Source organism: Notamacropus eugenii, chromosome 2 (genome assembly GCF_028372415.1).
Source record: "Notamacropus eugenii isolate mMacEug1 chromosome 2, mMacEug1.pri_v2, whole genome shotgun sequence".
In the NCBI taxonomy this organism is placed as follows: Eukaryota; Metazoa; Chordata; class Mammalia; order Diprotodontia; family Macropodidae; genus Notamacropus; species Notamacropus eugenii.
Genome location: NC_092873.1, coordinates 410,943,608 through 410,959,202, shown reverse-complemented (window position 1 = coordinate 410,959,202; position 15,595 = coordinate 410,943,608). Strand labels below are relative to the sequence as shown.

General features: G+C 32.9%; 1 protein-coding gene across 9 annotated transcripts in view; it reads right to left on the bottom strand.

Annotated features, from left to right (window-relative positions):
* Nucleotides 1–4,404: 4,404 nt before the first annotated feature.
* ENAH (ENAH actin regulator) overlaps nucleotides 4,405–15,595 on the bottom strand; it is a 158,522-nt gene continuing 147,331 nt past the window's right edge. For 5 of the 9 annotated variants that reach the window (XM_072647711.1, XM_072647715.1, XM_072647716.1 and 2 more), the window contains 4 exons: nucleotides 13,581–13,643; nucleotides 9,445–9,523; nucleotides 7,959–8,016; nucleotides 4,405–7,391 (listed from right to left, as the gene is read on the bottom strand). In XM_072647711.1, coding sequence (XP_072503812.1) covers nucleotides 7,354–7,391; nucleotides 7,959–8,016; nucleotides 9,445–9,523; nucleotides 13,581–13,643 — 238 coding nt within the window. In that variant the 3' untranslated portion in view covers nucleotides 4,405–7,353. The remainder of the gene's footprint in view (nucleotides 7,392–7,958; nucleotides 8,017–9,444; nucleotides 9,524–13,580; nucleotides 13,644–15,595) is intronic. The other 4 variants (XM_072647713.1, XM_072647718.1, XM_072647714.1 and 1 more) reach the window with 1 other exon arrangement.

Below are 15,595 nucleotides of genomic sequence, written 5' to 3'. Positions count from 1 at the left end.
AGGGAAAAAAACGGTTTTAGAGTTAAGAGAAGGAAATAAAAACACAACCTCCCTCCCAAAAAAGCCAGACCAAATGACAGAATGGTGGACTGTCTCAACCTTTCAAAGTAAAAACTTTACACCAGGTACTTAGCTATCTTTTTGAAAATTTACGTATAAACTCAGTACCTATTAACAACACTGAATTATGCTAGCCAAATACTTAGTCTAAAACAAGCCTAGAACATACACAGCTCAGGATCTTAGACCTGACTTCTTTTTGATGTTGTGGCACTAGCCCTTAGTGTAATGCTTTATTTTCACAATGGCCAGGTTTGACTTTCCTCTTGGAATGCTTCCTGAGACAAAATAACCTGCAAGATTAGGAAGACAAAGCTATAGCGATGTTTAAATGACAAGGAAAAAACAAAAACCAAACAACATTCAAAACAACAAAAGAAATCTAAGATGGTTCAAGAATGATGTTCCAATTCACCTCATTAACAAATCAAATCACAATTGAAGTTATACTTTTCAACAAATGGAGGCTTTCATCGTAAGACTTCTTTCCCACACTTTCACAGTACCTGCTCTATTCAGCAATCTTTCCTACCTATTTACTATATTTATTCATAAAAATACAAAGAAAACAAGTTGAAAGTGTATTTAAAAAGGTAAAAATGTTATCTTTTTGAAGTCTTCCATATTCAACTACAAAAAATTCATAAACTAGAAGGTTCAACTAACTTTTAAAGTTGCCAGACCTAAAAAAGCCTCTTTAATTAGCATAATCACTATGGTCTTCTTTTTAGGGGAAGGAGGGGTAGAACAATTGTGAACTACAAGAACATGCTTTCCTCAGCATTATGTTACCTTCATCCTAACCTCTAGGGTTGGTTTTAGGAAATTCTAGATGGCCACCTTGCTTCAGAATGAACATGGAATAACTGTCTATGCAAAAACACAAAAAGGAAAAACTTTTTCAACATATAATCTCAGTGTTAAGTGTGACAGGATTAACATTCAGTATTCCTGAAATGTATTTTATTTTAACTCTTTTTTTCCACTTAAACGTTATTTCTATTATCCACCAAGGTATTAATATCCCTTACCTTCTATGGGGGAAAAAACCACCCACAGTAAGACAACACTGTAACACTACTCAACTAGGGTAGTTATTTAGATACAGTTTTCTCATTTACTCCTTGATAATCTTAGATTAAAAAAAAGAAAATGAAAAAATTTTAAATGCCAAAATTTGACATATATTATTTGCTTTATGGAATGAACAGTTAAGTGAAATTGGCTGCAAAAAGAAATATTTATTTTCAGTGAGTTCCATTATAAAATTAAAAATCTTTTTCCAGGATAAGGGCATGGAAGGAGAACCACTCAAAGAGTTGAAGGCACTTATACAGTGGTCAACTCCTTGTTATCTTAAGCATCATAGCATACAAACAATACTTAAATGTTGGAAATTGGTTATCCTGTGGTTTTCTTCCTTTGTTAATACTTTCTTCAATCTGGAATTACTTGTTCATAATTGGTCAAAACAGTGGTGGACCTGAACTTTTTTCTTGACTTCATTTATTCTTTTAAACATCTATTCCATACTATACGTAAAGCCCTCTAAGTGCTAGGAGGAAACACAAAATTTAGATGAGATAAGGTCCCTGTCCTCAAGCTTAGACTGTTAAAAACACTCATTTATCTTAACTTGGCTTCTCCCTTTTTATGTCCAACATGCTTAGATTGCAACTGCACATTATACCAATGAATGTGATATACCCCTCAAAACCCTTAATATTGAAAGGTAATTGATTTCCAAGCTATTTTATTCAGTAGTTTGGCATTTACTGAGCACTTGTTACTTGGTACATTGTAGAGAAAATAGACTATAAAGTCTAAAGGAACTGAGTTCAAACCCCACTTCTGATATATACTACTTGTGTAATCTTGGGCAAATTATTCAACATCCCTGGGTTTCCAGCGTCCTCTTTGCTTAACTTCTGTGATAGGTACTTAAAAATTCATTTTGTAGAACTTACTTAGAATAAGTGACATTTATAAACTTTAAGAAGCTGATATTTTCTTTTTTCCATTCTTCTTCTACTTTTCATTGTCTTTTCCAAAAACAGGGTTAAAAGAAAAAAGCTTAACCGTGGGTAGAATTGGGTTCAAGTCTTACTTGTTAGCGATACTGGCTGTGCGACTATAAGCAAATCACTAAGCCTCAAGGACCCAACTAATTCTTAAGAATCACAAATAACATAACAACTAGCTGGTGATAATCTACACTGGTCAAGAGCTTCCTTACTTAGAGCTACCTATGCCAATGAAAACATAAAAGCCCCTTTCTCCCCTCCAAAAAATATTTCAAAAGAAATGAGCAATTTTCTCAAGGTCTTTATTATTTTAACATGGAAAATGCTTGGAAAAATAGAGATAACTTTCAAGCAACTTATAGCTTTATTCATGTTAGAATTACCACTAGTTTCACCTACCTTATCTATTATGAAACCAAATTTTCTTCTTGCATGGCTTGACCCCTAACATTTCATCTCTTTTGGCTCAAATAATTTGACTAAATTCAATGCTTACTTGAGCCTTTTCTATTAATTCTAAATTTGATTCATATTCCTGGTTTTGTTTCCTCTACTTGTCACATATGAGATTATGACAATTTTACTCTTATTCATTAATATAGTTATAAAATTTCTCAGATGACCAAAAATGACAGAATCAATGTGGATAGAAAGAGAGAGAAGTCACTCCACAGGTTAATAAACCAACAACAGTAATTTTAACTCTCCAAATTAACCCACAATAATACAGATTTCCTACCTTGGAATAGTTATACTGCATAACTCCAACATTATATATGGCTCATGTGAATAAACAATCTTTCCTGAGAAGTTATTAAAATAGCAGCTTTTCTATTATAGTCCAATTTATTCAGATTCATATGACAAAGAATATCCTTAAAATGCTAACTTAAAAGAACACTCATTTCTAAATTCTTTGGGTAGCCAACAATGAAGAAAGTAACTGTGTTCACTGGATTTTTAATCCACAATCTTTGTGAATGAAAATTTCTGAGAAACTTAGTCTTGACAATCAAACATCTTCTTGCAACTATTAGTCCACCTTTTTTTTTTTTAAGGGAATCTCTGAGATCATGTCAGGAGTCAATCATCCATGAAAATTTTCAACTTTTAATTTCCTTCCATGGTCTGTGAGATGGGCAGAAACTACAAGTCCATACCTTAAAAACAAAAACTGGATCTCAATTTTTCAGAAACAATTGTGTGAATGGTTGCTGAGTAAATGTCTTTAAGAAAGTGGAGTAATAATGGCTATTTAAGGGATTCTGAGATACTATATATAATGCCTTTGCACCCTGTGCTTTCAAAATCAAAGTTTTACAAATTTACAAATACTATAATTTTAGGAGTTATGCTCAAGTTCTAGTACAAAGTGTTTCTGAGAAGGTTTTGAAGCCTGATGGTAAATTAATCTATGCTCACAGTTAGAAAGCAAAAGGTAATTTATGGATTCATTTTATCTACAGAGGCAGACATTTAAGACAAGATTGGTTTGTCAATAAGCCTTATTCTTTAGGATGGTAGCAGAATTCGGTTATTACTAATGCTATTGAGCTCAAATAGTCAGAATGGAATTGTATAGATTTGCCCTCCTGTAAAAAATGGATGTGAGCAAAATTAAAGACGAAAAAATATGGGTCTGACAAAAGGAAATGTACAAATACTATAATTATATTTCTAACAGAGTCCATTAGGTACAAATGGAAGAAATTAAAAATAACAATGAAACCCCACAGTGACACTCTCCAAAGGCCTGAGAAAAGTGAAAGCAAAAATATTAGTGTTGGATTTTTAAAGAATAAGCATATTAAATGAGAAAATTTTACATATACAGGTTTCACTAAAATATTACTTAATGTCCCTTCTATGAAAGTCATTTTTCCCTCTGAACTTGAAAATGCAAATTTGTTTGTGGCGATAATTGAATTTCAGAAGTTTAGAAATATACATAAGTAAAAAAATCTACCACAAAATGAGGATAAATTAAAATTAATAGTATATATGCACAAATCTTTAGGCTGTTTGAGTAAAAAACTGTGTCAAGGTACACTGGAAGAAAAGGCCAGACAAGTATAGACATCCATATCTGATTCAAAAGCAGTTGTTAATTTTTGTTTCTCAATGTTAAATATTCCTTTCATTTGCAGTCTTGGTATTTACTATGAAACTTTACCTTCAAAGAATAAAGACTACAATATGTAAACCATCGACTAGTGAAATCACGGGACTTCAAAGGTATTTCACATTCTCTGGAGCTTATTTTAAAATTAATGGATTAATCCAGGTCATCTAAGGGTCACAAACAAGTGATTGCAACATGTATATATTGCAATTTTATTTTAATCGCACAAATGAAAAGTTAGCATGTAGGAAATTTAAATGACACAGTATGGTAAAAATAGCAGAGAACAAACTGAAAAATAAAATCTAAAAAGGAGGTACACCTAAAGCATGAAAATTCAACATTCATTAGTGTTTCATCTTCAGTATTGATTGACACTTAATGTGGAAAAAAAAATTTTTAAACAATGAACTTTTAAATCATGATGACTCTTCTGAAGAGATTTCAGCACCAGCACTAAGATTTGTACATTCAGTTTGTTTGCGATTGACTTGTTAGCCATTTACAGAGTGTATAGTACAGATTTGTCACAGATCAGATCACAGTGTTGAGAAAGCAGTACCTTCCTGGAATTAGAAAGGATCCCCTAAACTGTACTCAGTTTAAGACATCCAATTTACAAAAGCACAAAAACTGTAATATTCTGTTTTTAAGGACATTAGTTTTTAACAATAAGGAAAATAACCTTAGCTTCTATTTCTCATTTTAATTACTGAAATCTCTGGCAATGACATATCTGTCAGTATGACAGCAAATGTTTACAGTAAACCTTAATTCAATCAATTTCCTTTAAAGAACAAATTCAGCAATCTGGAATCACATAAAATAGAGATGAAAGGTAGCATGAATAAATGCTGGGTTTTTTTCCTTTTATACAGAAATCATGTTAATTTTTGACCAAGGCACAAAACGTTTAGTGCATAAACCAGTTTCTTTCAGGATTCAGTATTTTAGTCTCTTGGATCACTTGTACCCAATATACAATTCCACCAGGCTATTGGACTTCTCTAACAAAATAAAACATGATTTCTGACCAGATTGGTGGGGGTGTAAACAATCTCAATGACAAAATATGTGCTTAAAAAAATTATGCGAACAAAGATGAAATGCCTCCTATTACTTTTTATAGAGAACAGTACTTTAAAAGCTTGCTTTTTATCTTTAATGCCTTCACTATCACATGCAGAACAATGAACAGTCACTGGAAAGAAGAATTGCATACTATTATGATAAGTTCCATCATAGTCTAGTCTTTAAAATGGGATCGCTACAGAACCAAGAAACTTTTTAAAGCGATTAGGGGGAAGGGGCAAATATCCCTTATCAACCTTCCTTGAAGTGGTAAGTGCTGTGGACTTGCTTTGGTTAACCACAGGGGAATATGCTATTTAAAAGCTTTCTGTCCTATAAACTGAGACCCAAAATATCTAAAAGACAAATTAAAATGTGAGTATTTTTCCAAATGCTAATAAAATTTCTGATCCCTACAGACCTGAAAACAAATATGGCACTTAAATTACTTAGCATAAATTAAGATACAGCAGGACTGGGTAGGGTGGACAGTGAGCAGAGTGGAATTTGTCTCACTAAAACTTCCCAAGAACTATACTTATTTTGGTAGCAATTCATAGGAATCTTTTCCCACTTAATCTTACCAGCTCCAAATTAAAAAGGCAAGAGAAAGAAGGAGGATTTTATACACACACACACACACACACACACATACACACATGCACACACATTCACACACACACAGGTAAGCAGAATTGTTTCTTCTTTCCACCAGCAAAATTTCACTTCATTCCCTAAAGAAAATGATGTAGAATTCTTCATTATCTTCTCTATTCCCAATATTTTTGTGAATCTAGTGTTATCACAATTCTTTTCTTTGTTAATTTATCAAAGCAAATTTCAAAAGTAGCCTCAAAGAGAGAGAGCCAGGAATGTGTACCTGGACATTTGTACTCTGTATTACTGCAGGGACATGGAGGTAATGATTCCCAAATTCAGTGATTGAACTTTTTGAGTTCCACAGGGATAGATAGATGATGTGAAACTCAACCCATGAAGTTACCTAACTATAAAGAAAGATTAAGTACCTGGTTCTATTAACATGGTTACTGATTAAAGTCACAGAATATTCCTCATTATTATTCATGCACAAAATGTCTGAGAAAAAATATATTGCAGAAAAAATTAATTTTAAATGAAAAATAATTCCCCCCCCCCCCCTTTCCTCCCACAAATAAATTTTTTTCCTGGGACTGGGCCTGGAAAAGCTACTTAATGCTTGGGTTGTCCATTGATTTGTGTAATAAAAAAAATAAATAAATTTTGTGGTGGTTGTTACATGTTCTCATGCATAAATCTAAAAAAAAAAAAAAAAAGCCTGGAAACCTACAGTAAGTCCATAACATACTATTTTTAACATTTGACCACTGATTGTATCATATAGATTTGGTAAAGCATTTTAACAATTTAGGAAGGCATCTACATTTTTAAATTTTGGACTGTACTTTTTGTTTTTAATCCATAAAACTGCATGAAGGCTAACTAGAGAGGCTTCCTGTCATTCTAGAATTCCCCAAACTGGACAAGTCATGTTTAGATCACCTTCTTACAAATAACCCTTTTCATGAACACGTACATTTCCATTTGTTCCATGTTTTATGATCTGAACCTATATATGTAATAATTCATGGAATATAAAACATGATAGGAAGACAAAACCTGAGAAACATTTGCAGTACAACAAAATAACTTGCTAAATCCTTCATTAACACTGAACACCTCTCTGAAAAGCCTTCTTGAACTTTTCTCCTTTGTTGAATGAATTCTGAAAAATGTGCAATTTTATCTTGACATGAGAATATTTCAATGCACTGTGATCTTGCCTGACAGATATACGATTTTCTGCATAATCATTACAGTAATTCTTAGACTCTTTTCCATCCTGTTGTAAAGGTCAGAAAAAAGCAGCAAACTGGGAGGGAAATAATAGCAGGTCATTGTAGATGTGTGACAACTTTTATAATAGGTTGATTTTCCCTCATTCCAAGTGTCTGTTTCCATCTTCTTCTAACAGCCCACAAAATGTAGTTACTTTATGTTTTCCGTTCAAAGTCTTATCGCCTTAGTTTTACTTTTTTATGCAGTATTTGATTTGCTGAGTTCCTGTCTGATTGCTGATTAGAAAAGGGGGAAAAAAAAAAGAAATTCATTAGTGATTGATTACCCCAAATCAAATGATGACTTTCACAACTATACACAATGATTAATTTATCTCAATCCATTTTATTAAAAGAAAAGACAACAAAAAGATGATGGTGGTTTTTTATGAACACTAGGCTTCTAGATAGAGAATTTCATTTCAAATTATAAATACTACTATTAATTTATTTTTTGTGTGAACATGCAGATGAAAAAAATCCACGTGAAGACTTAGCTTAAAAGGATTAAGAATGAAAAATGGCATCATCTTTGACAAGCTCTTATTCATTTGATTTTCTCCTTACTCTACTATGTATATATATCACAAATTATATATAAATCTCACACATTTTCAAAACAGAAAGTTCCTCCTTTTGGGACAGAAGCCTCTGCCTCCAAGCTTAGCCTAGTTCTAGAAATGAATGAGGGTCCAAGATTGAACTGAAGTTCTCAAGTAGTATTTAATATGGCTATACATTTATTCATCCATTTTAAAAATTTTGTTTTAACTTCTTAAGTAGCATACACATTTAGAAACTCACCATCAATGAGCTCTTCTTTTAGTTTTGTTAATTCTTTTCTCATTTCATCTAAAATATCCTAAAATAAGCAGAGAAAAAAGAAAAAAGAGGAAAATAAATCACAGCCACATGTACTTTGATAAATTGTTAAAACAAACAGAATCTTTCCTTATTGGAATGTAGCATGAAGTGGAAGATGTGATCATTTAAACCAAAACAATTACTTCCTTGCCCCAGGAAAAGTATGAATCCGCAGATTTCTAGAAAACGTCCAGCTCTTCCCTTAGTTCGTTCAATTAATTAAAAAAGCACCGGGGGAGGAAATGCTCAAGTAAAGAAGCTAGGTAGGACAGCTAAACAGCTGGATCTTAAGACTTTTATTTAGTTGGAAACATTCATAGCATTAAAGCTCCAAGGAGCCTCTGCAAACATGCCAGTTCAACTTTCATTTTACAAGAAAGTAAGACCCAGGGAAGCTGTACTTTTACATACACACAGAAGACAGCCAATAACAAAAGCAGTTTCTTCAAAGCCAAGTAGAAATGTTTGAACAATCTACTCCACTCCATCATTACCAATAATTTAGACATTACTATAATGGTGTCCCAAACATCTTAGTACAGTTTTAAGACTTTGGGGACACCCTATATTTTGAAATGAAGAAAATCCAAAATGTGAGACTTGGAAACTATGGAAATGGGAATGATTATAAGCATTACAAAATGATCCTCTTTACAAAATGATTCACTACCAGGCTGTCTCAAATAATAACTTCCCTACAACATTTAAAAAACTAAATTTATTACAGGATATAGAAATAGGTTAGTAAAGAAGTGCATAGTTAGATTTTCTTTGAAATTCTAGTTCCAAAATAAATGAGCAAATAAAAATCATCTCAGAAATAAGGTACTTCAAATAAAGCAGAAAAACGGAATTCAAATAGAAAAAATCCTCAATTTACAAAACTTTCAGAAGCAAATGTACTGTGAAAAACTGAATAACCTCGTTCTCAATATTATCTATACTTCCAGTCCTTTGGAAGGCTTTATCTATACTTCCAATCCTTCCAATCCAATCTATAATGTTTACTACTAAAAGTACATTATGGCTACATTTTTAAAAACCAGATTTCTCTGTTTAACTTAATGAAGATGTTGATTTTTCCTGAACATTCATTAAATGAATGAAACTTTACTGTAGGTTTCACCAAATATAAAACTTTTTGATAATCAAAAAAGAAAAAACACTTCATCTGCTCAAAATGGGTAAGTCACCTATTTTAACATCTATGGAGTACCATTAAACAATAGTAAGAGAGAAATGCTGAAAACTTTTCTGTTCATCATATAAATTTGCAAAGTATTACCTCATAGTTTAATCAAACACAACTTTTAGCTTTATTTTCACATACACATTACCCCAAAAGCTACTCTAGAAAAAAGTATAATTGATATCAGAAGTAGAAACAGATACAAATTATGAATAACTGCCAGTAAATACATTATACCTGTTTCAACCTGTCATAGTCTAGCCCTTCTGACGGCACTCCATTGGCACTGGGTTGCGCAGATGGCGTAGATTTTGGTCTACAGAAAAGAAATTTTGGGAAAAAACAAAAATGAAAACAAAGGTGAAAGGCTTAAACCTTAAATGGTTAACAAAAACAGAATTATTTAAAACCAAACACTAAATTTAAATTACATTTTTTTAAAAAAGAAAACAGATCTGGTTAAAACCTATCCATCAAAAAATAAGAAAACTGATTTTAAAAAAAAGTTTTTCCATTTTTTTCTCTCAGGATTACCTGTTATTTGCTAATGGACTAGAAAATAGTAACATGGAGAAAAAAGAGCAGAAAGTAGTTCTTTCAGAACACATTAAGGAAAAGAATGTACAGCATGCCAACAAGACAGACATCCCTAGCAAGGGGGGATGAATATAGTAAATTAATATGGTAAATTATTATGGTAAAATGGTAAATTAATAACCTTTCTGCACAGTGCAGATATTACTTGAATTGCACTTTAACTCTGGGACATAGAAAAAAAAGCTTAGAAAACACGTCCTCTAGCTTTGTTAGGCTAGCCACTTTACAAGTATTCACTTTTAAATTCACTCTATTAAATTCACTCTATTAAATCAATAGAGTGGCCCACATGGCAGCTTCATCACAATAGACTCTTGTTTTCATCTCTACCAGGTGTATGGCAAAGTGATAGAATGGACAGTATAATTTTGAGTTAGAGTCTAATGTTTTTCTTCCAACATGAATGACTCACAAAATTTATGTCCTGCAAAAAAGGGAACATTAAAAGATAGTTTTCAAAATAAATGCTTAGTGATGGATTCAAAAAGTACTGACAAATACTAGAGAGGCTGGATTTTGAGAAGCGAAAACAGACAGGTTCAGGAATACTTGTGGGTAATTTTCCAACTTCTTTCAGAAACACAAAAAATTTTGAGAAAACTCACCTGATAAAATTGTTTAATACTTCACAAAATCTATGATTTCAATGATGTGGATGTTTATTTTTGCAGACAGGATCCAACGTGACCCAACATTCATCATCTGGTAGGGACTGTTTCAGTGACAAGGTTTTTTTGTACTTAGTCTGATCTCAGGATAATGGCCCATGATCTGACAGTGGCACACCTGAAGCCTCTCCAGTTTGGCAGACTCTACAGAGTTTGTGATTCACTGGGATAATCTGAAAGCCTAGGGTCACCACCATGCCACCATGAAATACCAGATTAGAATTTCAGTGGAGAACTGATAAAATAAGCTTACAAAACTGTGCATTTCTTTTATAATAAACCATGCTTGTAAATTAAAATATTTTATTAACAAAGAATATTGGTAAATTAATAACCTTTCTGCACAGTGCAGATATTACTTGAATTGCACTTTAACTCTGGGGCATAGAAAAAAAGCTTAGAAAACACATCCTCTAGCTTTGTTAGGCTAGCCACTCTACAAGTATTCACTTTTAAAAAGTATTCACTTTAAAATACTTTGGTTTTTTAAAAAAAAGACATGGTATGCATTTCTTATTGTACAATACCTTACTTTGTTTAAAATACAGACTCTATTGACAAATATATGGACATATATCCTCTGATGATTAGGTACATGTTAATCCAATCCACTCTAAAATAAATTATTTTGCCTCTCTTTCCGAATCTGGCAAGACAATAAAACCCTCGATACAAAATTCAACTGTAGTTGGTAACATCTATTTTAAAAGTTAATTAACTTAAGAGTTTTACATATGAAAAACAAATTGAAGTAAAAAGATAACAGGGCATTAAAATGATGTTAGAAATTCTGTGAACCATAAGGTCTATTCTGTAAAAATAACTTTTCACAGAGTTTGATTAAGCTTTGAATCTTCGGTGTTATCAGATAATTTATTTCAGTTTACAGTTTTATGATATCAAGTCAGCCAAATTTTGCTTCCTTATACACCTGCCAATGCAGGCTGGAATGAAATGGAAGAAAAGAAAGAAGTATGATTCTTTTGGATAAGAATATGCATTTTTGTTTTTTCTGATGAGAGGTTTTGTCTCTCTATTACCAATGTTTGTGCCATAGATAAACAGGCTCATAGTCTGAGATCTGGAAAGACATCTAATCCAAAGCCATCATTTTATAGCTAAAGAAATGGAGGAAGACCCAGCATGGCCATGTGACTTACCAAGGACAGAGAGGTAGGAAGTGGCAGAGCTGGGGTTTGGACCCAGGTGCTCCAACTCCAAAATCAACCCTCTGTTCACTACACCACATGTTTACTGTAATATGCATGTACGGGAATTCATTCACCTTTACTATTCCTAGTGTCTACAATTATTAGTACAAAATAATTAAGCATTCGACTGTACTTTCAAAAATTATCTTATTTGTGTTTGTAGCATGTCTCCATCTACTAGGGCTAGGTCATCGGTTTTTCTCACCTAACTTCCAAAATTAATATCCGAATCAACTTCACCAAACAGACAACATCCTGGTGTAATAAGGAGCATAAAACAGGCCACAGATTTATCTATTTAACAATAGAGCAATTATATTGTTATATAGTAAACTATGGTTGAAACATGCAATTTTAAAAGACTTATTTAACTCATGCTAACATGCAATCCACCACCAGCACCACCAGGAAAATTAGCTAAAGGGGGGAACTTTTCATACTGAAGGAAAGAAGTAATCACCACTTGTTGGAAAAAATGTTTCAACCTAAGCATCAAGCAATTTTTTCAGGGAAATGGGCCAGCGAAGAAAGTAGTGAATGCTTATTTACTTAACAATGACTAAATGTTACATGTCACTTTACCATGAATATTTAAAATTCCATTTGAAGCTAGCAAATTAGATTTAATTAGAACTAATTTCAGAAATTATAAATTAAAGCATATTGCTTAAATAAGAAAAAACTACCACTGGTCTTTATTGTCAAAAATTATTGGAAAATCATTTTAACAGTATCACAAAATGTGTGAATTTGATTACAAGAACACCTTAAATGCCAGGTAATGCCACCAAATGGTTTCAAATATCTCTTCTCAACAGATTTGGTAAATATTTTAAACAAACAAAAAAAAACTTCAATGTTCTCAGCTGCTAGATTCTGAACCTTCACTTGTCTAGGGACAAAGGAAAACTAATTCTTAGTTTCAGGGATTATTCCCATCTCATTGGAAGGGAAGAGGTGTGCCAGGATAATTTCCCATAAGCTACTTATACTATTATACCTAGGAGGAGTGCAATCTTTAGCTGCAATCAGTTAAAGAGAGATTAAACTTTCTTTCAAAGCTCAATGATCTCTGTGAGACATTAGGCAAAACTTGAGGAAAACATTAGTCTCTATTATTTTAAGTGGGTCAAATGAAATAAGCCAATTCAGAATTCGGTGTGTAATATTAACTTCTAATTTAAGACACTATATTTACTGCTAAGCAACTCAGAAATTGAGATTCTCATCAAAAAGTAAATATATCAAATATTGGCCTGCATTGAACTTCTGAAGTTATCTTATAAATGTAGAAATGCATTTCTCATTGATACAACAAAATTTATTTAATCTTTATAGCCCTCTGGCTTTATTTCTCATGTAAATGATGTCCATTATAAAAAGAACAACTTCAGATATGTATCACTAGTGACAACACTTTAGGAAGGCAGTTGTAAGGAATACCTCATCACTGCGTGAAAGAAGGGCTAGGAGCACTGAGTTATCTGATTCATAAGGCTTTAGTTCTACTAAGTTCCTATGGAGCTATTATCAAACGAGGGTGAAAGATAGTGGGCCAAAACATACACTTCTAAATAATTCTCCCAGAATTAAAAGCAACGTGGGGTATGAATACAGATAACCACTGGCATGACTATGCTGAAATTACTATCACAAAACACAGACATCAATCAGCTTATTCACCAGGGAGGTGACTAAAGCGTAAAAAATGCAGTTAGAAGTTTTTAATTAAGCTTCTGAGCTCTACCACTCTTAAAAATAAATTTTAAAAAAATTATCAAGTCAAACTTTATGTAATTTTTTTGTGGTGATTACCAATCCATGTAAAAAAAGCTCAACCCTATCCTGAATACATGTTATTAATGGGTCTCAAATCACAGTCACAGCAGGATGATACCTGTGTAATGAATCATAGGACCTGTTGTCAAAAACAATCTGATTTTTCCTTGGAGAATCCCGTCTATGAAGGGGAAAAACCATTTAAAACGGTATACAATAGTATGTTCTGAAAGTTTTTCTTATGGTACTGTTTTACAAGTCTTGCTTTTTGCAAGTCATATCAAAGTAAGGAGTAACAGAAGGCAATAACTTTAATACAGCCTTTCAACACAAATCAGAACTTAAAATTTTTTTTTTTATAAACACTGAAGAAATTCTACTTACTTTTCAATTTTAGTAAGGCAAAAAATCCTGATGTAGGGATTATCTTTATGGCACATTGCCTTTAGAAAGCAATCTACCACTACCATAGATCAACCAAAATAAAAGCTGTTTACAGATAGACCTTTCCAAATAATTAAGTACAAAGCTCTACACTTTAAAGTACCAGTCAAGAATCTTCTAAAAATGAATTCAATGAGGGAAAATTATATTTAACAAAAGGTATAGGTCCCATTTTCATCACATTTTGAACATACCCACTAAGTAAAGCACTTGATAAAAATCAAGTGAATGAGTATGCATCAAAGAATCTATTAAGTTGTTTTAGGGACCTTAAACTTAAGTCAATAAAGTACAAGTAGTTTTATTTTAAAACATTTTTTCCCTTCAATTTTTAATGTTATTGGTTGACACTCTGGCTTAACGCAGGTGACAAAGTGGAGGCTTAGGTAACATGTTAAATCACTTTATACATATACACTCACATGCACACGTACATATGAAAAAGATCACTATTTCCCTGTACTTCAAAAAAAATGAGATGCAATTACATATGTAATATCTGACATTCATATGGTTCTTTCAGGTTTACACAGCACTTATTTCTAACTGCCAGGTGCTCACAGCACTATATTATCTCATTGGATGCTCAGAAATTAAGTATAACCTCATCATGTGTGCAAGAACTACTTGTGTAAAGGAATGGGAAGGGAAGGGAGAATGGAGTGGCAGGAAGAGAAGAAAAGGAAGGTGAGAGAGGGAGAGGATGGGCAGAGTGATGGGTGGGAAAGAGAACAGCAACACTAGTCCAGGGAATCAATCCATTCAATGAGCAGATGCTCCAAAGTGAATGTGAAATGCATGTCTGCTGAACCCTCTCCCACAGTACTTTGCTGTGTGGGGTATGATTCCACAATCTTTTATTCATCACTGCTGTGGAAAGTCTTTTCAGACTAGTGGTGCTACTGAGAGGAGAAACCAAAACCGGCCTTCCTAATAGCTCTGGCCAGCTACAAGGGCCCTGCTGTGTTTCTGAAGAAAGAAGAGTTATGAGGCAGTTAACATCCTTGAACAGAATCAAATTACGTATGAAGCCATTGCTCACAGAAGTCTTCATCTGTTTTTGTCTACAAGAAGTCCGGATTCTAGCCTGTTAACTGATTGTTTAGTAATAAGAAGGAGGTCTCAAAAAAATAAAATTTATATTTAATTATTTCTGCAGCAATAACCTTGGATCCCTCTACTCTCTGATACAGACTGACTTATTTTTAAAAGATGCTAACCCCTTTTCCAACTGCAGCTTTAAAGATATTATTCTGTACTTTACGGGGGATTCAAATTCACTTCAAAGGTAATTTTGACTAGCCTTACACACTGACTTTAGAACTTTATCCCCCTCTTTACACTACTAGGTTACAGGTGTGTATATACATTTTTATATATATATATATATATATATATATATATATATATGCATATACGGTTAGGAGGAAACATAGGCTAGCACACTGACCTAAAAGTCATGGGCCTATTGCCACAGACTGAACCTGACCTTGGGCTTCTCCTGACTCTCAGATGTAGCACGTTCTTCCACTATGGCAGGTAAAAGAAAAACCTGATTTTCCCAAAGAAAATTTAAGAAAAGGAAAAAAAATGAAGGTCCCAAATCTATTAATAGCTTAAAACACCTTTTAATTAAATCTTTTACCTACCAGAACACCTCTCAAGTCAGCAGTACAATTTTAAAAAACA